The sequence below is a fragment of the Solanum pennellii genome, chromosome 6 (genome assembly GCF_001406875.1).
Source record: "Solanum pennellii chromosome 6, SPENNV200".
NCBI classification, from domain to species: domain Eukaryota; kingdom Viridiplantae; phylum Streptophyta; class Magnoliopsida; order Solanales; family Solanaceae; genus Solanum; species Solanum pennellii.
Window position 1 is genome coordinate 41,482,688 of NC_028642.1, and position 23,254 is coordinate 41,505,941.

Genomic DNA, 23,254 nt, shown 5'->3' on the forward strand with positions numbered 1-23,254 from the left:
ATGGATATTAGATTTCTCAAGAGGAGAACAATTCCAAAAAAGGGACAAGAATCCATCAAATTCCATCAAGAAAGAAAACAGAGGAATTTTGATAATTGGTGAAGAGACAAACAAAATGTTATAGTGTGACTGTTGAAAATTAATGGCAATGGACATGATTACACGTATTTTGTAAATTTGAAATAGATATAAATAACGAATAAATAGTTACCATAAATTCTGTTGATAATAGTTTCTTTTTAAACCGTTTCAATGGTGGATGCTCGTAATTTGCTTCAATGCTATTGAACAAGAGAAGCAACACTCATATTAAAGGAAATTCTGTAAAAGTACACCGGTAAAATAAATATGGCAATTTTATTTCGCAAGGAAAAAGAATCCTAAACTAATAGCTAAAATAAAAATAGAATCCTAATTACCATACATTACTATAATTGATACTTAGATATTATAAAATAAAAATATTAATAAAAAAAGAGACTTGCCTTAAAAGTATATGCCAATGTAAAAAAAATATACAATAACAATGTATAGAAGTTACTCTTAAAAAATATGAAATTAATAAAATCTAAATATTTTAGAGAATTTCGTGGTCTCAAATTTATATTATTGGTATTAAATGTAAATGTAAATATTTTAGACATAAGAGATTTTCCAGTCTCATTTTTAATTGTTTATTTATCAAGATATAAAAAAAAGAAAGAAACAAATAAAATTGAAAGAAATAATGTTCAGAACAGTTTTAAAGGCTAAAAAGGATTGGTGATTGGTGGGGATTGCAGGGCGCTGACCATGTTGGATTGCCTCAGCTGATTTGTTAAAGCCTTCAACTGGAAAATGAAGGCCAACTCTGGCCGTACTATCTCTTCCAAATCACTGCACTTATATGTTCCACCGGCAACTCTTCTCCGGCGAAAGTTTTTAATCAGAAGAAGACTCAATTTCCCCCGCTGCTTGGTTCACGAGCATAGCCACGTCAGCTTTTCAGTTCGTTGTTCTCAGTCGCCCACCGGCGGCATCGATAACTCCGACGAGCTGATTCCGAAGCAAAAATCCTCGACTACTAGGCGTAATGTACTCCTCATGCCTCTTCTTACCATCGGAGTTTGTGCTCTCCATTCCGCAATTGCTAGAGCGGACGACAAACCACCGCCTGAGAGTACACCGCAACCTCCGGTGACTACAGTGGAGGCCCCGACGCCTGATCCGGTGGTTAAGGCGGAGGAAGTGATTAATTCGAGGATTTATGATGCGACGGTAATTGGAGAGCCTTTGGCTTTGGGGAAGGACAAGAAGAAAGTATGGGAGAAGCTTATGAATGCTCGGGTCGTGTATTTAGGCGAAGCCGAGCAAGTTCCAACTCAAGATGATAAAGAAGTGGAGCTGGAGATTGTAAAGAATTTGAGGAAGAGATGTGCCGAAGCAGAGCGGCCGATTTCGTTGGCTCTAGAAGCATTTCCGTCTAATTTACAAGAACAACTAAATCAATACTTGGCAAAAAGGTTAGAATTCTCTTGGAGTACTATGTCCAAAATTTGGTCATCCTAGTGTGTCTTCAGAATAAAATTTCATGATGCTAGCAAAAAATGGTTCTACAGGTTTACATTTTGAAAAATGTGATTTGAACTGTCAGTTCTACTCTGTTTAGTTAGGGTAGATTTTCTTGAGAAGAATTGATGATGTTCATGACCTTTCATATGTGAAGTCGTGCAATAAATCTTGTTTAGAGTTGTATGATCTTGTTATCAAAGAGTTTGTTATTATGCATTTGTTACCTCTGTGTAAGAGAGAATTAGTTGCATTGGAATTTTTGTATGAGACATATCTGATATTATGCGCTGGATATTGCAGGATTGATGGAGAGAGTTTGAAATCTTATGTTGTACATTGGCCAACTCAATATTGGCATGAGTATGAGCCCTTATTGACTTATTGTCGCGAAAATGGGGTTCGACTAGTCGCATGTGGTTTGCCTCTAGAGGTACTTATTATCTGTGTCTTCATCTGTAAGTTGACCAGAATGGGCTTGAAATATTTATGAATCCAGAGAATAAAGTAGCTAACGGTTATTATCTGTGCTCATTTACATGCACTATGCTTGCAAGACATTCAGCAGAAAAAAGATTGATTCCTTTTGTTACCACGGAACATCTCTTTATTCTATAAATTCCAATGCTTTTCACTGTCTTGTAGTGCTGTGCATTGATCAAGTTGTTCTAGCTTCATAAGTTAAGGATGAAAATATTAATTTTTCTGTTTTTTTTTGTGGAATAGGTCCTACGAACAGTTCAAGCAGAAGGTATTCGGGGGCTTTCAAAAGCCGATCGTAAGAAATATGCTCCTCCAGCTGGTTCAGGTTTCATCTCAGGCTTTTCGTCTATGTCGCGCAGATCAGCTGCTGATGTAAATATGCTGAACCAGCCTACTCCTTTCGGACCAAGCTCATATCTCTCTGCACAAGCAAGAGTTGTTGAAGAGTACAACATGTCCCAGATAGTTTTAAAAGCAGTGATGGATGATGGGGCGGCTGGTATGCTTGTAGTTGTCACAGGTGCTACCCATGTCATGTATGGATCAAGAGGGACTGGGGTGCCTGCTAGAATTTCAAGGAAGATTCAAAAGAAAAATCAAATTGTCATACTACTTGACCCTGAAAGACAATGGCTAAGGAGGGAGGGAGAAGTTCCTGTTGCTGATTTACTGTGGTACTCTGCAGCTAGACCTTGTAGCAGGAATTGTTTTGATCGTGCAGAAATTGCCCGTGTAATGAATGCAGCTGGCAGGAGACGAGATGCTTTACCTCAGGTTAGTTATTTATGCTTCGATATGAAAGGTTATAACTAACTCAGCTTCTAAGCTCCTATTTTGGCTGCAGTTGTACATATATATTGAATCATTAAAACAGATAGTCTCTTGCTAACTGAGTTTTTCAGGCTTTAAGTGTATGGATCTTGAAGTCATTAGATGGTTAGTAACTAAAACATCAGTTATGTGTTACAAGATCTGCAAGTGCCTCCTGCTGCCTGAGTTCTTCAGAATTAGGTTTTCATCGTAGCTTGTGTTTACTAAATAAAGAGCTTGCTTCTTTACCCCACTAGTTTGTCAGAAGAGAATTGACCAAACCTAATAGAATACAGTACTTCTCAGTCAGACGAAAAAATATTTAATTTGACCAAACCTTTTATAAATTTACAGAAGTCTTAGTCCAAGACTTCCATACCACATTTGTAGAGAATACTTCAACTCGGAGATTTGTGAACGAGATAAATAATAAGACAAATGAGAGAACTTAGACAAATCACTCTAGTACAAGAAGTCTGCTGGTAGGTATTCCTCAAGGGTTATTAGGGTTTTTGCTTTTTGAAGAGACTTATATCTATAGGGTCCTTCTCTCAGTTAGTAAGAGATGGGAATCTTTGGTCTACCTTAATGTGGTATATTCAGTATGTGAAGGATATCCTATAATCTCAAACAGTGGTATATTCTATATATGAGGCATGTTCATGATTATGACCAGTTAATGAATTGAAACTTCTGCACCAGTTCATTCTGGCTATGTCCAATGCTCTCTCTCGACTGCTTTATCAAATTATATAAGACTTAATCTAGCTTGTCTTGTCTCTGGTCCCATATGCATTTGGATGTTTCTCACTTACTAAAATGAATTCCATTCGCAAATGGAGCTTTTAGTACTGTGGGGAAGTTGTTTTCTGATTGAGTCGTTACCCTTCCCTAGATATGCAATCACCATGTTTCTACTGATCTAGTTCCTCTCAAGTCTCATGTGCATCACATCTACTTTATTTATTTATTGCTCGGGCCAGCTTGTGCACACCTCAGCTATTCCACCAGAGTACCTGCTATTTTCCCACCAACACTATTAATGGGTGAATCTGACTATCAAGAGTTCAAGACTAGGCATAGGAAAAACTAACCTAGTGTTTTCTGTTTCTACTAGGATTTGAACCCGAATCTTCATGGTTTGCACTTCTTCATTGACCACTATGCCTGACCATTCGGTGCTTATGTCTACTTCATTTATAGAATCACCTTTCCAAAAGGAATAACTTCCATATTACAACTCAGTCATTGTATAATCAGTCCTGCACTGATGGCCTTTATACCATTTACCGCAACATTGACCCCTGAATCGTGTGCTAAAGGTCCTCAGATGGAATTTCATTTGTTCTATCTGCTGTAGTGAACTGAATATGATGTCTACGTTTGTTTATTAGTAAGGTACTTTTTTTTTCTTTGACAAATTTGTCATACCTTCACATCAATGGTAAATTGGATTCCACAATTTTTTTGGTGAAAAATAATTGTTTGAAGTTACCCATCATAAATTTTCTATTCCATTTTGTTGACATGGCTTCCTGAGCACTTTATGTACTCATAAAATATGAGATGTTCGTTGAAAGACTTATTTCTAAAAATGTATTAAATGAAGTTGCCAAGTTCAAAAAAGATGTATTAAATAATTTCAGAAGTAAAGGGTTACAAGTTGCATAACTCAGTACCAAATTACCACTGTCCTGTATGCTGATTGCTGTTATCGGACCAATAATAAAGCTCAACACCCTGTTACTTTCTTACACTAGGTTCAAGTTCGAGCTTGGATAGTGATGTCTGTTTAACATTCTTTTGGGCCCCAAAAGCATCAGGGAAAAGGGGCCTCCCCCTTCAATTATTTATCAGTAAGAATGACACAGGTTGTCTTCCCAGATTTAAAATATCACATTTCATATTTATAGAGAGTAATTGAGATAAAATTGAACTAAGCGGCCAAGGAACTGATTTATTGTGTAGAAGACTTCATTCCAAAAACATGTAATTTTCCATCTGTATTTGAATCAAATTGCACCTTTTTATATCCAAAAAAATCCCCATTTCTACTTTTTTTCCACTCAAATACCGGACTTGGTTCATTAGTCTGGATTCAAACTCGTGAGATTCCCTTACCACACATCAATCTCTATATTTCTTTTCCGTTGAGCCAAGAGCTATAGCACTTTTTGGCAGGGTTTCAGTGAGATTGTATGGTCATGGATCCTGTAGCTACAATTCTAACATCTATGGGCTACATATTCATCTTCCTGTTTTCCTAGTGTCCCACCTGTTAGGGTTAATTGACATTTCGTAGCAGAAAGTTTGAAGCTATTACTATCTTTGTTTTCAAATTTCAACTAATATACACTGGTTGCAATTTGAGAGTATATGATACTGCAGCTGTTGGAAAATGATTGATTTTGCGTATTATATTGAGTTGTACTCTGAGGAACTTGATCTCATTATACTAACATCTTATCTTTTCCAGGACCTTCAAAATGGACTAGATCTTGGTGTGGTATCCCCCGAAGTGCTACAGAACTTTTTTGATCTAGAGCAATATCCTTTCGTTTCAGAGTTAACAGATCGCTTTCAGGTGTGCTATGACAAACATCTTTTCTAAAATACTTGTTCACCCGCAGGAGGAGAAAAGAGAATGAACAAAGAAAGAAGAAATAAATAATGACATTAAATTTTTTCTACTTTATTTTTTTTTTTATGCTTGTACTGGTGTATAAAGAAAATGCTAAGTTGTTTGAAGTTGAAAAGAAGCTTGCTTTGATGCAGGGTTTTAGAGAAAGATTGTTGGCTGATCCTAAATTTCTACATCGATTAGCTATTGAAGAATCTATATCAATAACAACTACTCTGTTGGCACAGTATGAGAAGCGCAAAGAGAATTTTTTTGAGGAGATTGATTATGTTATTACAGACACTGTTAGGGGTATAGTTGTGGATTTTTTCACAGTGTGGCTTCCTGCTCCAACAATTTCTTTCTTGTCAGTCACTGATGATGTTGATGTACCTGAGAGCATCGGAGCATTGAAAGGTCTCCTGGGTTCCATCCCAGATAATGCTTTTCAGAAAAGTGTTGTTGGGAAGGACTGGGATGTGAGTCACAGAGTTGCCTCTGTGCTTGTTGGTGGCCTTAAATTGGCCGGTGTAGGATTTGTTTCTAGCATCGGGGCGGTGGCTTCATCGAATATCTTGTTTGCAATGCGCAAAGTATTCAATCCGACCTTTACTACTGTCCAGAAGAACAAGCGATCGCCAATATTGAAAACGGCGCTTGTGTATTCATCATTTCTTGGTACATCTGCAAATCTGCGTTATCAGGTAACATCATATACTTGACAGCTTAATCTTTTATATTGTTTTGTTTTCAAATCCAAGATGCTGATTATCTATTTTCATTGGATATCTTGGTTAAACATGGACTCCGCCAGTATATTTTTAAACAATATTTTAAAACCATCTTTAGCTCCTGCCAATTTTAAGGATTTTTCTGGATGATGTTTCTACCATAATCATCAAAAACTGGAGATTGATTTTTTCTGTCATTTTGTTTCAAAAACGACCCTTTATCATGGGTTCCCTTTCAAGTTTGAGAAAAAGCCCAAAATGGATTAACATTGGACATGTTTTAATGCTTCCTGGAGCTTGTGAAAGTCTGATAGTTAATCAAATTTGGCCCCTTCATCTTTACTGTTGTAATATGTTTGACACGAAACTGAAACTTTATAGTAGCAGTTACTTTAGAAACACCTATATGACAATGATTTCCTTTAACTTTCTATTGAGGTGTTTGAGGTTCAACTGAAACCAATAATTTTCATGAAATGCAGGTTATTGCAGGATTGGTAGAGCACCGGCTTGCAGATCAATTTTCTGACCAAACATTATTTGTAAATATGCTATCTTTTGTTGTTCGAACGATCAACTCCTATTGGGGAACCCAGGTTAGATACAGGCTGAAATTCTTTGAAGTTAAATCTTCTTTTCCTTTTCCTTTTTTACAACTAATCAACCATAAACTTCTTTCGTGAGTATCCCAGTAAATAGTCATGTAGGTTAATGATAATGGAATCTAAAAGATTAGTCTTTGTGAGGGTCTGCTCAGGGTTCAGGGTAGTGCCTTATATTTATTTGTTCTGTTCCTGAGGGCTAACTGGTGCAAGGTTCGAAGCTTGGTAGAAAATGTGCCCGCCCCTTTACCATTCTCTGCTTAAAACCTTCTATTTCGATTTCCTATCCTTTATTGCTTCATCTTCCGCTCTTTATATTTTGTCCTATCCTTGACCCAATTAGCCTTCTTTCTCTAGCAAAAAATTGACTCTTAGAAACGTAGTAGGAGATGCTGCTTTTCTTTCAAGAGAATATCCATCTATCCTCATAGCAGCTCTGAAGTAAAGACGCAATGAATGGTATTGTCACCAAGCAAAACCAATTAGATTCAAAACACGGTAATGTACCCTACTAATCCAAGCAAATCCTCCAATAATGAACTGAACTGAACAAATAGTCAAATACAAACACTAATTAAGGGATTAGACTGTAGCAACAGAATACACTGAAAAAGAGAAAGAAGGAGAGTGACTGAGAAGGGGGGGAGGAAACCAGAAAGGGGATTAGAGGGACTAGAGAATTTCTCAATACCATTAATTACCTAATTTCCCCCCTTACCCTATTAGTGCCTGACATGCTCTTACCCTGGGTCTCACACATTATTTTCATACAAACTTGCCCTCCAACTTCACCTCTTCTTTTAGGAAACCATTCATCCACCTATCATCTAATTGTTGATAAGTAATCTTTCTCATTGCTAATGATTTAGTACTTCTGTATCGCTTCTTCCACAGCAATGGATCGACCTTGCGCGGGTTACAGGATTGCAGGCCCGCAAGAGCGAGCAAGTTCCTGATCTTGTTCCAGATTCTGCAAATCCTACTGCAGTTGGTTGCAATACTCCAGAAGATACCAATACTGATGAAATCAACAGTCAATAGTAACACTTCCACTTATCTCCTCTACTTTCTAGCATTACTTGTAAGCAGCAGTTTTGATTCTTTTGCTGTATATCATTCAATTTATAGCCTGTCAATGTACACAGTTTATAAACTTTGAGTCATGTCAAATAAATCTTTGTTATTCAGGCCCTTGGATCTACTTTGCCGAGAATAAAAGCAGACTGAAACTACAGCACTGTTTAACTATAACCAAATACAACATTGCACTGGATAGTGGATACTCCTCTTACCATAGTTGTAAAAACTCAAAATTGACTTTAGTTGAACCTTTGGATATCTTATTAAGTAAAACTGTAGAAATTGCTTTTGTGCTGTAGATAAAAATGAAATGTAGGAACGCATTGCAGAAACAGTGAACAATGACATAAACTTTGTTCGTCATAAGTGGCTCAATGCAAGGTACTTTACCTTGCAAAACCTGAGAATCCTTAAAATGGTTATGGAGTTACAATCTCTCAAAGTCTATATAGGGTCGGCATTCATAATATGCCTGGTCAAAAAAGAAATACAAAAAAAAAAAAAAAAGGTGAAAACATAGATGCCTTAAAAAGGGTGAAATCTTTGTTATTCAATCACTTTATAGTGAATTGTCCAATTAATTCATTTGTCATCTTAATGATATGTTGAACAACAAAAAATCATCTTAATAATAAATGATACAAGCAATGGAGCACTTTTACTGTCGACTCTTAACAACACGTCCTTTCATTTTTAGAGCTAATTGTCTAGAACTCTAGATTGATTCCTCGTGATGTGTCTTGGTAAAAGTTGCAAACAAATAATCATCTTACAGAATATAAACAATGAAATATTACAAGACCAAGAAAATGAGTATGAAGTTCCCGTTCATTCGTATTCTTCAGTAGTTGTTAGAACTTCGATATGATAGGATCCTGCAGCTCCTTCGATCTCTCTTGAAGTTTCTCTTTAGTTTTCTCCAATGCTACTTCTAAATTTTTCATCTGCACGTCATTCTGTGGTCAGTTTTTCTTCCCCTTCAATTAAATCAAGAAATGATGATTCAGTTGCAGAATATAAAAGGAGCATTACTATACCTGTTGCCTGGCAAACCTATTGTGGATGAATAGCCCGCTGAACAGATCAAAACTATCTTTAACCGAGCTCTCCTTCTGCATGTTGTCCAATATTAGTATAAGAATTAAAAATGAGAGGTCCCAGAAGTTGAAAGTTTACTCTAGAGGCTCATCAATGTGCAGCAGGGCATATGCTTAATGTTCTACAAGTGCAATCTACAAAACTAAATAAATCTCTTAAGGAATCGTCAATGTTGCATAATTACCACTTGAACAAGTTTCTGAAATCCTTTTGTGTCTATTGGTGTCGGTTCAACCTCCATTTCCGACAAGATCCTGTCAAGTGAAGAAGATCAACACTATAGTTATTCTGTAATTTGTTCCTAACGTGCAGGTGACACAAATTACCTGCCGATTGTGTGAGTAAGAAATTGACTTTGAGCAGCTAATCTATCATGCTCTTCACAAGTCATTTCCAGCATTTTGCAACCCTGCAATAGAAGATCAGTGCATTTCTCAGACAGGGGTTCTCGATCTTTCCAGTCAAATTGGGATCACTATGAGAAAGCAATAAAATTGAGGTAAGACATATCTGCAGTACTTCCTTACCTCACTTGAGAAGATGTGGAGAAAGCTAGAACAGAGGGGTTGATCTCTAATTCGAACCATGTCGTACATAAAAGTCAAATCTGCCCATCCATCCTTACCACTTTCTGGTCCAAACATTGGGTGTGTACACAGCAAGTCACACTCTCGAGGCATCATCTTTCAAAGTTCAAACACATGGGTATTGTTAGACAAAAGCTTTGATGAGTTTGCAAATTATATGAAACAGTAGAGTGAAAATTGTATACTCGCAAAAGGACATCTTTTGGGTGTTCTTTAACAGAGAGCACATCAACGAAAAGTGTAGGCCGCTTAAGACAATTGAATGGTATGGACTCCACAACTTGTGATAGAGACAGGATGGACGTACTAATCATTATAACTTCATTATCCGATTCTAGAAATGCACCCATATCTCTGCAGGCAATCAATAATAACTGGTAAATACTCATTTTTTTTTCTACTATCAAAAAATTGTCTATATATCCAATGCATACCTAAAGAAGAGGATGCCCAAATCTGTACAAAGCTCTGAATAATCTGATCTGGAAGTTACATGGATTAAATGGCCTTGTTTCATCATAGTTTTGGCCAGAAACTGGGCGAAAGGACCAAATCCAATTATGCCAATTCGTAAAGTTTTTGGTTGACAAGAAGAAGACGAAGACATGGATGCGACAGAAGAAGATAAAAGAGCGACAAATGCGAAGGAGAAGATGTAGCTGATGTGTGGTATTGTCAGACCTTACGTGGGACGCGTCCTTTTATTTTTATATCTAAAAAAAATAAATAGAAAACAAAAGAAGAAAGAGTCTCAAGACGCGGGAACGCAACTAAAAGTCAAAAACGGAAGCGACTACACTTCGCTTTCATATTTAGTCACTAACAAAACTAGTTTTGGATAATTACAAGTTATAAAACGCTTCTCGCTATAATATCTTTGATAATTGGGTAATGTATGAAATAAATTGAGAGCTTCCTGCCATACAGAAACAAGTTCTGAATTTGGTTCAAGGTGCTTATTCTCTATCTTTCTTCGTAAAGCAGAAGTTTTTCAAGGTTACTCTTGGCCGAATCTAACTCCATTTTCTTATCAGCAGATTAACTGTCTCAATTATTAGGTTACTAAAACAATCGCTTGACCTCCATTATATATATATATATATTGATAAATTTGAAAAAAGAAATTGTAAAGAAAATATTATTGAGAAATTAAATATTATGAAATTTCAAATCAAATTTTAGGTGAAACATACGACTTCTTAATTGGGATTTACATTCGAGAATTTAAGTTATTTCGTCAACCTTTACGATGAGTGGAGAAAGTGACAGATCAAAACATCAATTATTGGTCCAATCTGTGGTGAAATAAATTATCAGTCTATCCAATCTGTTTGTAAAATATATTGTCTCAGTCCAATTATGTTGTTCATTATTGACTTTGTATAATTTTTAAGAAATTATAAATAAAAAAGTAATTTTACTATATTATCTTTCGAATATAATAAAGGGCAAAGGGTCAAATATACCCTTGTACTATTGAAAATAGTTTATATATATCCTTCGTTATACTTTCGGTTCAAATATACCCCTCATGTTATGCTTTGAGTCCAAATATACCCCTCTCATTATACTTTGAGCAAATATACCCTTAACTTTAATGGGAAAACATGTGACAAACTCAAAAAATCAAATAACGCATCTCGAATTTCAAATACTTAATTCTTTTAGAAATTCATTTCCTCCGCTTTGAATTCTTTTCTTTGCATCTTCCTCTTAAAAGAAGCTAATAATTTATCGTATTCAAAAACTAATACTTCCTATGACCTAATTTGACTTAGGACATAGTTTAAAAAAAAAATTCTTTTTAATCTTGTGGTTCTAAATTAAAGTTATGTCAAAATGTACCAAAATGCCCTTTAATCTTGTGGTCTTAAACATGGCACGTGGAAAGTTAAAGTTAAAGTGTTACCAAAAAAGGAAAAGGGTCATTCTTTTTGAAACAGACTAAAGAGGAAATAGGGTCATTCTTTTTTAAATGGAGAAAGTATGATTATTCTTTCTTTCGAAATGAGGTTTTTCTTAAAATAATTTATCATGCTTAACCTCTTCTAAAAAGTGTCACTATTAATCAAAGAAAATACACTACCGAGGTTTGAGCATCCAAAAATCAATACTCCCTACGTTCATTATTTTCTTGTACTTTTTATAATAGCAGAAAGATGTGGGTACAATGATTAATTTCATAGAAATAAATTTGAAGATTTTTAATTTGTGAGGGAAAAATGCAGCACAATGATATTGTGTGATATTCATATTTTATTATTTCTAGTACAATAAATTTAAAAATAGAATAATGAATGGAAAAATGAAAATAAGAGCTCAAAACGGAGGGAATGAGTTGGTATGAGTTACACAAGTGAGTTTCGAAGCAAATTGAGAGTAAATAATTTGGATTTGAGTTTGTCACATGTTTTTCCGTCAAAGTTAAGGGTATATTTGTTCAATGTATAATGAGAGGGGTATATTTGGACTCAAAGTATAACATGAGGGGTATATTTGGACTCAAAGTATAACATTAGTCAACTTAGTTACATATTAAGTTGTTAGAATAGCTCCTTAGAATTAGTCAAGTTAGTTACATCTTACTTGTATTTAAGTTGATACTACGTTTGAATAAGATTCGTTCAAGTTTTCTTTGATTCTCAATCTCTTTATGGTATTAGAGCCCCTCTAAAACTCTCACGAGTCTGATCCAATTTTCTTTTTTTCCCTTTCTTTGCGTCCAAACATTGTTATTCCTGCTACCACCAGTGACAGTGCTGCTGTAGTTTCGACTACCATTCATGTGGTACAGTTCAATCCAGCTGCCCAATTACCTATCAATATGCAGGGTAACCTCAACTTTGCCACCTGGAAGGTGCAACTAGTAATGCTACTCAATGGACACAATATCCTTGGGCATCTCACTACTACCAAATCTGCTCTGCCGATTACTATCACACAAACCGATAGTACCATCTCCAATCCTGACTATGAGTTGTGATTTTGCCAAGACCAACTAATTCAACAGGCAATGATGGCATCCGTTGATCTCACCATTGCTCGCACTTTTGCAAGTGCCTCTTTGGCGAAGATAGCTTGGGATCTCCTTTATATAGCTTATGCCAATAAGAGACACTCGACTCTTCAACTTGCGAGATTAGTTGCAAAACATGAAAAAAGGCCTCCAAGACAGTTGCTACTTACCTACAGGAGATCAGATCGATTGGTGATGCTCTTGAAGTAGCAGGTTCCCCAGTAATTGATGATGAAATAGCAATCAAGATCTTGAGTGGCCAAGGTCATGAGTATCGTGAAATCACTGTCGCTATAAGAGCACGCGATACAACCCTAAGCTTTGAGGAACTATTTCAGAAACTCACGGACCATGAACTCTTTCTCAAACATCAAGATATTGACAGGTCCTTCTTCATCATCACGACTACAGTTGCACAAAGGACCAACTTTCAGCCCCAACATCATAAAAATAATCGTCGCTTCCCAAATCAGTCTTCAAGACCACAAGCACCATGACAAGCGGTCCCTACAAATCAACAGAATGGGAGACAACTCACGCAAGCGGTAAAATGCCAACTTTTCCAAAAGATCGGTCACATAGCTGATACGTGTCGCTCAAAATCGCACAACCACTTTGAAGCAAAGGTCAACTTTGTGTCAAATCATCACTCAGATGCAAGATCCTTGACTCTGGAGCAACCCATTATGTCACAACCGAGTCAAGTAATCTTGAAGAACACAATGTTTAACTCAAATTAAGGCTTCTAACTCCAATTTCATGTTCTCTAACACTCTTTGTGCTTCATCTATAAAAAAGAACCTTATTTTTGTTGCTAAGTTTTGCACTGACAATCTAACTTCAATCAAATTTTTTCCACACTCTTTTCGTGTGAAGGATCTCAAAGCTCGGAGACTGCTGGTACAAGGCCGGAATAAACATGAACTCTATGAGTGGCCCCAGAGGCATCATGTGCCACCTTCCGCCAACTTCACCAACCAAAGTTTTCCGTCAACTGTGGCATTGTTGCTTGGGTCAGCCTCATCTGAAAATCCTAGACTTAGTACTAAATAATTTTTCACTTCCCTTTTCCACCAAAGAAAAATTTCATTTTTGTAATTCGTGCTCATTAAATAAAGCTTATCGTTTGCCATTTCAACGACTTACTTTAAATAGTAATGCACTACTTAAAACTTTGTTTAGTGATTTATGGTCTCCATCACTCATTTTATCCATTGATAAAAAATTGTATTACTGCATTTTTGTTGATCCTTACACCAAATATACTTGGTTGTATACAATCAAAAACAAAAGTGAAGTTGCTTCAATTTTTGCAAACTTTCATCCTTTAGTAGAAAAAAAAAATTAAACACAAAATTGTCTCACTTTATACTGATAGAGGGGGTGAATTCACAGGTCTTAAACAAAACCTACAATGCCATGGCATTGAACATTTTGATCTCCCATCCTACACGTCCCAACGAGTTGCAATCGCTGAACGACGACATCGTCACATTGTCGAAACAACTCGAACTCTTCTCAATGAAGCCTCACTACCATCTGAATTATGGTCCTTTGCCTGTCACCATGTTGTCTTTCTCATAAATAGACTCCCTACACCTAGCCTGAATAATGATTCTCCGTATAAGAAATTATTTGGCAAACCACCAAAATACTCTTCACTGAAAATTTTTGGTTGTCTTTGTTATCTATGCCTTAAGACATATACACAAAAATTTTAGCCTAGATCCACACCGTGTGTCTACTTAGGAGTTTCTATTGTTCATCATGCACACCTTTGCTTTGATCCAGTCCACTCAAAAAATTTTGTCAGTTGTGATGTTCGATTTTGTGAAGATATTTTTCCTTTAACTCAAATGTTCTCACACTTGCAAAATAAGTTTTCCACATAACAATGGGAAATCATAGAGTACCAAGTATGTAAGGATACTCATCCGACAATCCAATTAAATTTGGACTCCAATCTCGTTCCAACTCTTCTGGTTCTATCCTATCACCTTAATAGTTTCCTCTCATTCAAACACTCCAGAGTCCATAATTGAAAGGCAACTACCAGAAATCTCCACTTCATCAATTCATCAGGTATGATTCCTATCTGTTCTCAACCTCCTTCACTACTTATGAAGCAACCACAACTCTCACCCATTACCCTATTCCTTTCGTCCACCACACAACCAGTAACCATAGAATCCGCCAGCAATTATGTCACCAGCCGCTGCCCCTCCACCATCCGATGTGATCACAAGTTCCAAAAATAATGAAAAAGTTTAGCTTCGTGGCTCACTTTTCCCCCACTCCAAATACCTTTAAGCAAGCCGTTAAGCACATTGAACGGAAGAATGCAATGGATCTGAGATATGAAGCCTTAATGAGAAACCAAATTTGGGAACTAATACCTAGGGACCCGATAAACAATATTGTTGATTGTGAGTGGTTATTTCGCATTAAAAGAAAGTTGATGGTTCTATTGACAGATACAAGGCGTGATTAGTCGCAAAAGGTTTCACACAATGTTTAGGATTAGACTTTCATGAAACTTTCGGTCTGGTTGTCAAATCAACCACCATCATAATTTTCCTTTCTTTTGCAATTCAAAATAATTGGAAAGTTCAGCAGCTTGACATGAATAATGCATTTTTGCAAGGTGACCTACATGATCAAGTATTCATATTGCAGCAGAAATTCTATGTCAACCCTGATTTCCCAATCATGTCTGTCGTCTGAAAAAGGCCATTTATGGCCTAAAACAAGCTACTCGTGCCTGGTATGAAGCTCTCAAATCTCACTTCACTATAATTAGATTTGTTAAGTCTGAATAAGATGCTTCTATGTTTATTTTCATATCTAAAGCTGTCACGATGTATATTCTAGTATATGTTGATGATATCCTCATTACTGGAAATTACCCAACCTTGGTCACACATGTAACAACTCTTTGGCTTACACGTTCTCCCTAAAGAACCTTGGTGAAGTCAACTATTTTTTGGGGATCGAAGTCAAACATATTCCAAATGGGATTGTCTTATCACAATACATATACATACTTGAGATTCTCTCTAATGTGGATATGGCTGACTGTAAAGGAGTTACGACACCCATGTGCTCATGTTCACCACCCAAAGCAGGCAATGGTTGACCTCATGCCTATGAAACCTTGTATCGATGCGCTATTGGTAAATTGCAATACTTATCATTCACGCGTCCTGATATTGCTTTTGCAGTTAACAAACTATCACAATTTATGCAATCCACAAGTCTGGAGCATTGGAAAGCAGTAAAAAGGATTCTTGGATACCTCAAGGAATCATCAACGTGGTGCCTGCAAATCTCTATCCACTCTTATAGTAATCTATATATGTACGCCGATGCTGATTGGGCAAGTGATTCCTATGATAGAATCTCCACATCTGGTACATACTCTTCTTGGGATTAAATCTGATATGTTGTTCCTCTAAGAAGCAACAATCAATTGCTAAGTCCTCTATTGAAGCAGAATACAAATCTGTAGCCAAAGCACTCTCTTAATTTACTTGGGTACACAACTTGTTGACTCAATTACGATATCAAGTCTTGCAAATGCCAAACATTTTTGTGATAATATTGGTGTTTCATATCTCATCAAAACCCCAGTATTCCACAGGAAGATGAAACACATTGCAATAGACTTTCACAACCTCCGGAACAGTGTGAACTCAGGTAGAGTGGTAGTCAAATATCTTCCTGCCGGGGATCAAATTGCAGACACTCTCACAAAGCCGCTGCCCAACCCTGCCTTCTTTCGGTGTTTATCCAAGTTAGGCATTGTTGCACCACACCTAACTTGAGGGGGGGTGTTGACATACTCACTAGTTTGTTAGTTTGTTATCAATTCTTATCAAGTTGTTAGAGTAGATTTAGATTAAGTTGTTAAAGTAGTTCCTTAGATTTAGTAAATTTAGTTACATATTAAGTTGTTAGAATAGTTCCTTAGAATTAGTCAAGTTAATTACATCTTATTTGTATTTAAATTGATGCTACGTTCGAATAAGATTCATTCCAGTTTGCTTTGATTCTTAATTTCTTTATATATTTGTTAGAATATCTAGAGTGTGGTGATCCATAATCTATCAAATTGAAAGTATAGGAAGTCTTCTTTCCAACGCCGTTATGTTTTTATAAATAGGAATTCAGAGCAAAATATTATGACCATTTCTCAGAGACACTACAAGTTGTCAATGTGAGATGATATTTACAAATATTTATAAGGGTGGATTATGATTGAGTATATTTTAACTCAATCCATATTCAATCCATCTAAATTCGATTCAACCCACCCATTTTTTACCCCTAGCTTTCATGCAGTTCGGGGTCTTGTCCTGATAAATTATTGCATTCAATTTAGAAGCTTTCAAACATTAGTATTCAATTGTAATAGATTTATTTTTGAAATCTAATGAACATATGATTTCTATTACAACTTCCACTTCAATTTTTCATATGATTTCCTTATATATGTTATATCAAAGATTATCTTGAAATCACTTGTGGTTTCAAGTATCGTGTCTCAATTAGGGTGTACTTAGAATCATGACAACAAGTTTCACAACCCGACATGAACGATGATAAATAAGGCCTTTGGTTAGCACTCCGACGAGGTCTATTCTAATAGTATGCATTAGATTGATTAGATGCAAAAGATCCCAGTCGTTTTCCCCCATTATGTGTGTCATTCTAACTACCCACACATTGGGCCTTCTTGTTCTCCCTTCTTTCCCTACCTTGTTTATTGTAATTGTTTTGATGGTGAAAACCTACCAATCACTTAATTGTACAAGTAGCACACATTAAACAAAAGTAGATACTACTTTAACATGTTGCCCTAAGCCTTGAGACCTCTTCAATTTCTGCTTCTAAGTATCAGTGTTATAAAAGGCGGGGTGTTTTATTTAGCATAGGGTAGCATGGGGCATAAGCTCAGTGGATTTTCAATTTTTTTATTTTACACTATTAATAATATAATAACAAAAAATTATAAAAGCACATTAATAGAAATAATTACAACATGATTAAAGAAAGTCACAGAAAATAAAATTTCTAACATGATTATATAAAGTATAAATAATCTAATATCTGAACTTTCTAATAATAAAGGAAACATTATTCCTAAAAATATATTATTATCTTACTATAAAATTTACCCCGTAAGAAATAATAAATGAAACTTACTAATATTATAGTAAAAAATATCACTATCATTAATAAAAATGAAATTACTTTCAAATAGCTAAATAAAATATGATAATTTGAGAGATATGACAAAAATATGAAGACCAATGATAAGTGAAAAAGTAAAATTTTGCTACGCATTTTTGAAAAAAATGTTACGTGACATATAATCATCACCCTCACGGTGTACCAAATAGAATAGATATGATACTACAACTCGTTATTTAAGTTACTATCAATCTTCTTATTTCTATAGATTAAAAAAACTATTAAGTGTCATTCATTTATTTCATAATTATGAGGGTTAACAATGTTAATTAAAGAATTTAATATATAGTTTGTGCTATGGCAGCCTTGAGTGTTGGATTAGGCATGCTTAAGACATATAGTCAGGTGCTTAGAGCTTATAGTCAAACGCTTAGGGCGTAAGTCTTACATAACTAAACTTGAGTCTCGAAACGTTTTGCTAGAGCCCCGCCTAAGAGCGAGTCCCAACAAAATCTCTTAAAATACTGATAGGGATAATATACATGGAATATCTTTGTCAACCGTGTAAACTGCAAACCATACTCACAAACTTTCTTAGAGCATTGATCGAAAATAGCATCCAAAGAGAATCACCCCTTAGGCTTGAAGATCTTATCTATGCAACACAATCTAGAATCAACTACTTGTATCAGTATTGCATTCTAGGAACAAAGTCCAATACAGCTTTCTTCTATTTGTTTTTTTAAAAAAATATGATGAATCATGAAACTAGACACTAATGTAGTACCCCCATGCAGGTCAATTAAAAATGGTGCACTATGTATCATATGAAAATATAATGAGGAATTTACATAAATTGCACTAGTGTAGCAGTTAATTATTTAGATATATTCTAGTTTGCAATATTACCTATCGTACGAGATTTGGGTGCCTTCAGATACGTTAGATATGTATTAGGATACATGGGGTTAAATTTAGGTGTAATTTGTTCCAAATACATCGTACCAAGTGGATTCACATGTATGTGAGATACATAGCAAATCTAATTCGCCTCCCTCCCATATCACTCGTCATTTTCCTATACATCTAGTATCACATGTACATGCAAATCACTCTAGATACATACAGATACATGTATCTACTGTGTATCTAGTGTATTCGTGTGTATATGAGATACATATGAATCTCGCTCACTTCCCTCCCCAATCTAGCTCGCCTCTTTCTATTTTTGTGTATCCATATGCAGAAATACTTGTATCTAAGTGTAAGAGAAAGTAGGAAATTCTTAATTAGTAGTAAGATACGAAATATTTTGAAAGTATAAGTAAGGCGAAATGGTCTGCTAGATACTTATACTTGTATCGGTTTGTATACCCTTCTACTTACCTCTTTGTCATCTGGACTCTTAAACTCAATAAAACACAATTTAACAAATCCCTCTAAACATTGACCAAGCTTATATGTCTTTAAGATGGATGAGTTGACGAAAGTGCGTGACTTCACGCGTCTTAAGGCGAGTGAATAAATTGTTTAAGTTAAAAAAAAAAAAAATTTAAAGAAAATTAATTTAAAAGTCTTTTCTTCAGTCTTTCATTCTTTTTTCCATCTTTTCTGTGGCTAGGGTTTTTGCTCAATCTTCTCTTCACAAGATGAATGTAGAAAAGTTGCAAAAAATGGTCGGTTCGATCAGAACTAGTGGAAAGGCTACCATGAGAAGAAAGCAAGATAACTACAACGCCAAAAGACTATAAAGCTCCTTGAAAAGAATAGGTGTCAATGCCATTCCTGCTATTGAAGAAGTCAACATTTTCAAGGAGGATGTTGCTATCCAATTCGTTAACCCCAAAGTTCAAACATCAATTGCTCCAAACACATGGGTTGTTAGTGGTACTCCCCAGACAAAGAAATTGCAGGATATTCTTCCTCAGATTATGTATCAGTTGGGTTCTGATAATTTGGAGAATTCGAAGAAGTTAGTCGAGCAGTTTCAGAAGCAGGTTTTTCGACCAGATCTGGTGGTGCGATCACTAGGCTGTTTTTTTAGAGGTTGGAGGAGGAAAGAGAAATGACGAGGGTGACGGCGACGATGGCTTTCTCAAGTGGCGTCCTTTTCTTTTTTTCTTGTACGAAGATTCCAAAAATGCTTCCAATCTATTTTCATAAAGTTGTAATGTTTTTGTTTAATTTCATTAATCATTAAATAAAATGATGCCTCCTTTTTCTGTGAAAAAAATGAAGAAGAAAAAAGGGTAAATTACATATATATGTTATATAATAAAAATATTTACCATCTATGTCAACATAATTTTTCTAATTAAATATAATATTTTTTTTTGGAAATATAAAGATAGTACCTAATAACAGATATTATTAAATAAATAGTATTAAATAATATTAGTATTTACTGTGTACTAATCCTAGTCCTATTAGGATTAGTACTCCTTAATCCTAGTCCTATTAGGATTAGTACTCCTTCCTATATCTCCTATATATATCTCCCATGTATTCCCTTATTAGGTTAACACTTCAATACAATCAATATTCCTTCATGGTATCAAGAGCCAGAAAACCTAGATCTTCTTTTCTCTAGGTTTTTTTTTCTCTCTTTAGGGCACCGATCGTTCCCTCTCTTCTCTTGGGCGGCGGCAGCCATGACAACCGAGGTGGATCCTCTCGATTCACTTCCTTCTGGCGTTAAACTCCTTCTCAGGCATCTTCATGCCCTGATTCCCGAAAAATTATCAGACATAAATTACCCTACATGGAAAATCACCGTTCTTACAGCCCTTGAGGCCAATTACCTTCTCAAATACGTCGATGGAAGCATAGAACCGCCGCCGGCAGTCATCACCGCCACGGACAAATCAGAAAAAACCAATCCGGCCCATGCCGCCTGGAAAGCCGTGGATGGCCAGATCCGATCATGTTTGATTGCGGTCATCTCTCCCACGGTTCAGAAACACGTCCGATCCTACACAACTGCTTCAGCCCTGTGGACGGCCCTCGCAACACGCTATGCATCAATTTCCCACTCTCATATTTTTCAATTGCGTGATCGTCTCCACACAATTACCAAAGGCACGAAAACTATGGCGGAGTATTTAGACGAGGTCTCCACCATCATCACAGCCCTCGACACCGTGAACGAAATCATTCCCGAAAAAGATCTCGTCATGTGCGTCGTTCGGGGGCTCCCATCAGCTTACTCCTCCATTAAACAGGCGGTTCGCATCAGTCCAACGCCCGTTGACCTGGCTACTCTCTCCTCGTGGCTAAAAAGTGAAGAAATCAACGTGGATCTGGAGAGCAAACTTCTTCTCCGAGAAGCCGCTGTTATGGAGCCGGCCACCGCCCTCACCGCAAGCCAGAACTATCGCGGGGGGCGTGGTGGCGGCCGGCAGGGGAGCCGCGGCGGCTACGGCAGAAACAGCGGAGGCCGCGGGCGCGGCGGTCGGCAGGGCAGTCGTCCGCCGTACGACGGTCAGCAGCACGGCAGCAACAACAGCCTGCACTCCTTCGGCAGCGGCGGGCAGTCATCTTCCAGCGGCGGGCAGGGCACTTACGAGCGGGATCGTCCAACTTGTCAAATCTGTCAGAAAACAGGACACACCGCTGTTCGTTGCTGGTTTCGGTATGAGGAGAGCCGAAATAGTGATAACCGTGCCAATTATGCATCTCAAGCCGGCCCTTCCTCTGAATGGCTGTTGGATACTGGGGCCAACATGCACGTTACTTCTGATCTATCCAAGCTTAACGCTCCAAATCCATATCATGGCTCCAATGGTATTACTGTTGGCAACGGTGAGTCCCTTAATATTTCTCACACTGGCACGGGTACCATTAAAACCCCCACCGCTATCTTTCACCTAGGTAACCTTACCCACGTCCCTTCTATTAAATCCAATCTCCTTTCAGTTCACCAATTCACAAAAGACAATAATTGCTCACTCTTGTTCACCTCTAATGATTTTCAGATCCTAGACAATACTACCAAGAGGGTGATTTTTCAGGGCCCCTGTGAGCATGGTCTGTACGTTCTTCCTGGCACAAGTTCGTCTGCCCACCCAGTTTCAGAAAGCGTTCCTGTGGCTCCGGTGGCTCTTTCGGCTGATGGCCACAGTCTGTTGTGGCACAGTCGTCTGGGTCACCCGTCTACTCAAATAATAAATTCTTTAATGTCTCAATTAGGTTTTTCTTCCATTCATGTAAACAATTGTGACTCCTGTTCAATTGCTAAATCTCATAAATTACCTTTTACTTTATCTGAGAAGCGTACAACTGCACCTTTTCAACTTATTCATTCTGACCTATGGGGTCCTACTGCTGTTCCTTCATTTGCTGGTTTTCGCTATTATATTTGTTTTGTGGATGATTTTACAAAATACACTTGGTTGTACCCACTAAAACACAAATCACAGGCATACACCACCTTTGTCACTTTTGAAAAAATGGTCAAAACACAATTCAATTCTCATGTTAAACTTTTTCGAAGTGACAATGGAAAGGAATATGTCAATAACATCTTTGGCCAGTTTCTGCAATCCCTGGGAATTATACATCAAACCTCCTGTCCATACACTCCCGAACAGAATGGGGTGGCTGAGCGTAAGCATCGCCATCTCATTGAAACGGTGGTTACTCTTCTACATCAATCTCATCTCCCTGTCTCCTTTTGGGTAGAAGCTCTAGCCACCGCAAACTACCTCATTAACAGAATGCCCAGTCACACTCTCTCCAACAAATCACCCTATCAACTCCTTTACCAAGAACTTCCCAATTATACCAACCTCCGCGTCTTTGGGTGTCTTGCCTACCCTTGGCTACGCCCTCATATTACTCACAAATTACAACCCCGATCCCGTCCTTGTATTTTTTTGGGCTATCATCCTACCTCCAAGGGTTATCGCTGTCTTGACCCACAAACTCATAAAGTCTACATATCTCGTCATGTCAAATTTGTCGAAAATGAGTTTCCCTACGAGTCTATTTCCTCCTCCACAAATACATCATTCATTGGCGTCCTTCCCCTTTTTCCAACATACTCACAGGGTCCCTCACCACCTTCCCCCACACCTCCACCCACTACCCAACCACCCCTCATCACCCCTTCGACCGTCACCCACAATACACCCGCAACCACCACCCACACTCACAACCAACCCGAACCACCCCATACCCACAACATCTCCAGCCCGATCCGTTTTGGGTCCTTCCCGGCCACCCCCGAATCACCACCGCCCGTGCCACCCCCCAATACTCATCCCATGTTAACCCGTGGCAAAGCCGGTATCTTTAAACCCAAAACCTTTCAGGCTACCATACTACCAAATACACCCCTTCCCGATAGTGAACCAACAACCTACTCTGTTGCCTCAAAAAATGCTTATTGGCGTCATGCTATGGATGACGAGTTTAAGGCTTTGACTGATCAGAAAACTTGGGTTCTTGTACCTAAGCCCCATGGGCGGCACCCAGTGGGCTGTAAA

The 23,254-nt window shown here is 37.3% G+C and overlaps 2 protein-coding genes across 2 annotated transcripts; one reads left to right on the forward strand and one right to left on the reverse strand.

The window, feature by feature from the left end:
* Positions 1-683: 683 nt before the first annotated feature.
* On the forward strand, positions 684-8,026 carry LOC107023184 (protein RETICULATA-RELATED 5, chloroplastic). The gene is made up of 7 exons (XM_015223792.2): positions 684-1,502; positions 1,852-1,981; positions 2,275-2,805; positions 5,318-5,425; positions 5,617-6,165; positions 6,675-6,788; positions 7,689-8,026. The coding sequence occupies exons 1-7, from the start codon at positions 838-840 to the stop codon at positions 7,833-7,835; spliced, it is 2,244 nt and encodes a 747-aa protein (XP_015079278.1). The 5' UTR covers positions 684-837; the 3' UTR covers positions 7,836-8,026.
* Positions 8,027-8,395: 369 nt separating this feature from the next.
* LOC107023185 (arogenate dehydrogenase 1, chloroplastic-like) lies at positions 8,396-10,263 on the reverse strand. Its single transcript, XM_015223793.2, has 7 exons — positions 9,994-10,263; positions 9,745-9,913; positions 9,500-9,655; positions 9,299-9,381; positions 9,157-9,226; positions 8,912-8,986; positions 8,396-8,818 (listed from the first exon to the last, which is right to left on the reverse strand). The coding sequence occupies exons 1-7, from the start codon at positions 10,164-10,166 to the stop codon at positions 8,726-8,728; spliced, it is 819 nt and encodes a 272-aa protein (XP_015079279.1). The 5' UTR covers positions 10,167-10,263; the 3' UTR covers positions 8,396-8,725.
* Between the last annotated feature and the right edge of the window lie 12,991 nt (positions 10,264-23,254).

Coding starts and splice junctions, on each gene's coding strand:
- LOC107023185 (XM_015223793.2), bottom strand. CDS start 10,166: ATGTCTTCGTCTTCTTCTTGTCAACCAAAAACTTTACGAATTGGCATA. Junction 9,656..9,744: donor CAAAAGATGTCCTTTTGCGA/GTATACAATTTT, acceptor GAACTTTGAAAG/ATGATGCCTCGAGAGTGTGA. Junction 8,819..8,911: donor ATAGGTTTGCCAGGCAACAG/GTATAGTAATGC, acceptor AATGACGTGCAG/ATGAAAAATTTAGAAGTAGC.
- LOC107023184 (XM_015223792.2), top strand. CDS start 838: ATGAAGGCCAACTCTGGCCGTACTATCTCTTCCAAATCACTGCACTTA. Junction 6,166..6,674: donor CTGCAAATCTGCGTTATCAG/GTAACATCATAT, acceptor CATGAAATGCAG/GTTATTGCAGGATTGGTAGA. Junction 6,789..7,688: donor ACTCCTATTGGGGAACCCAG/GTTAGATACAGG, acceptor CTTCTTCCACAG/CAATGGATCGACCTTGCGCG.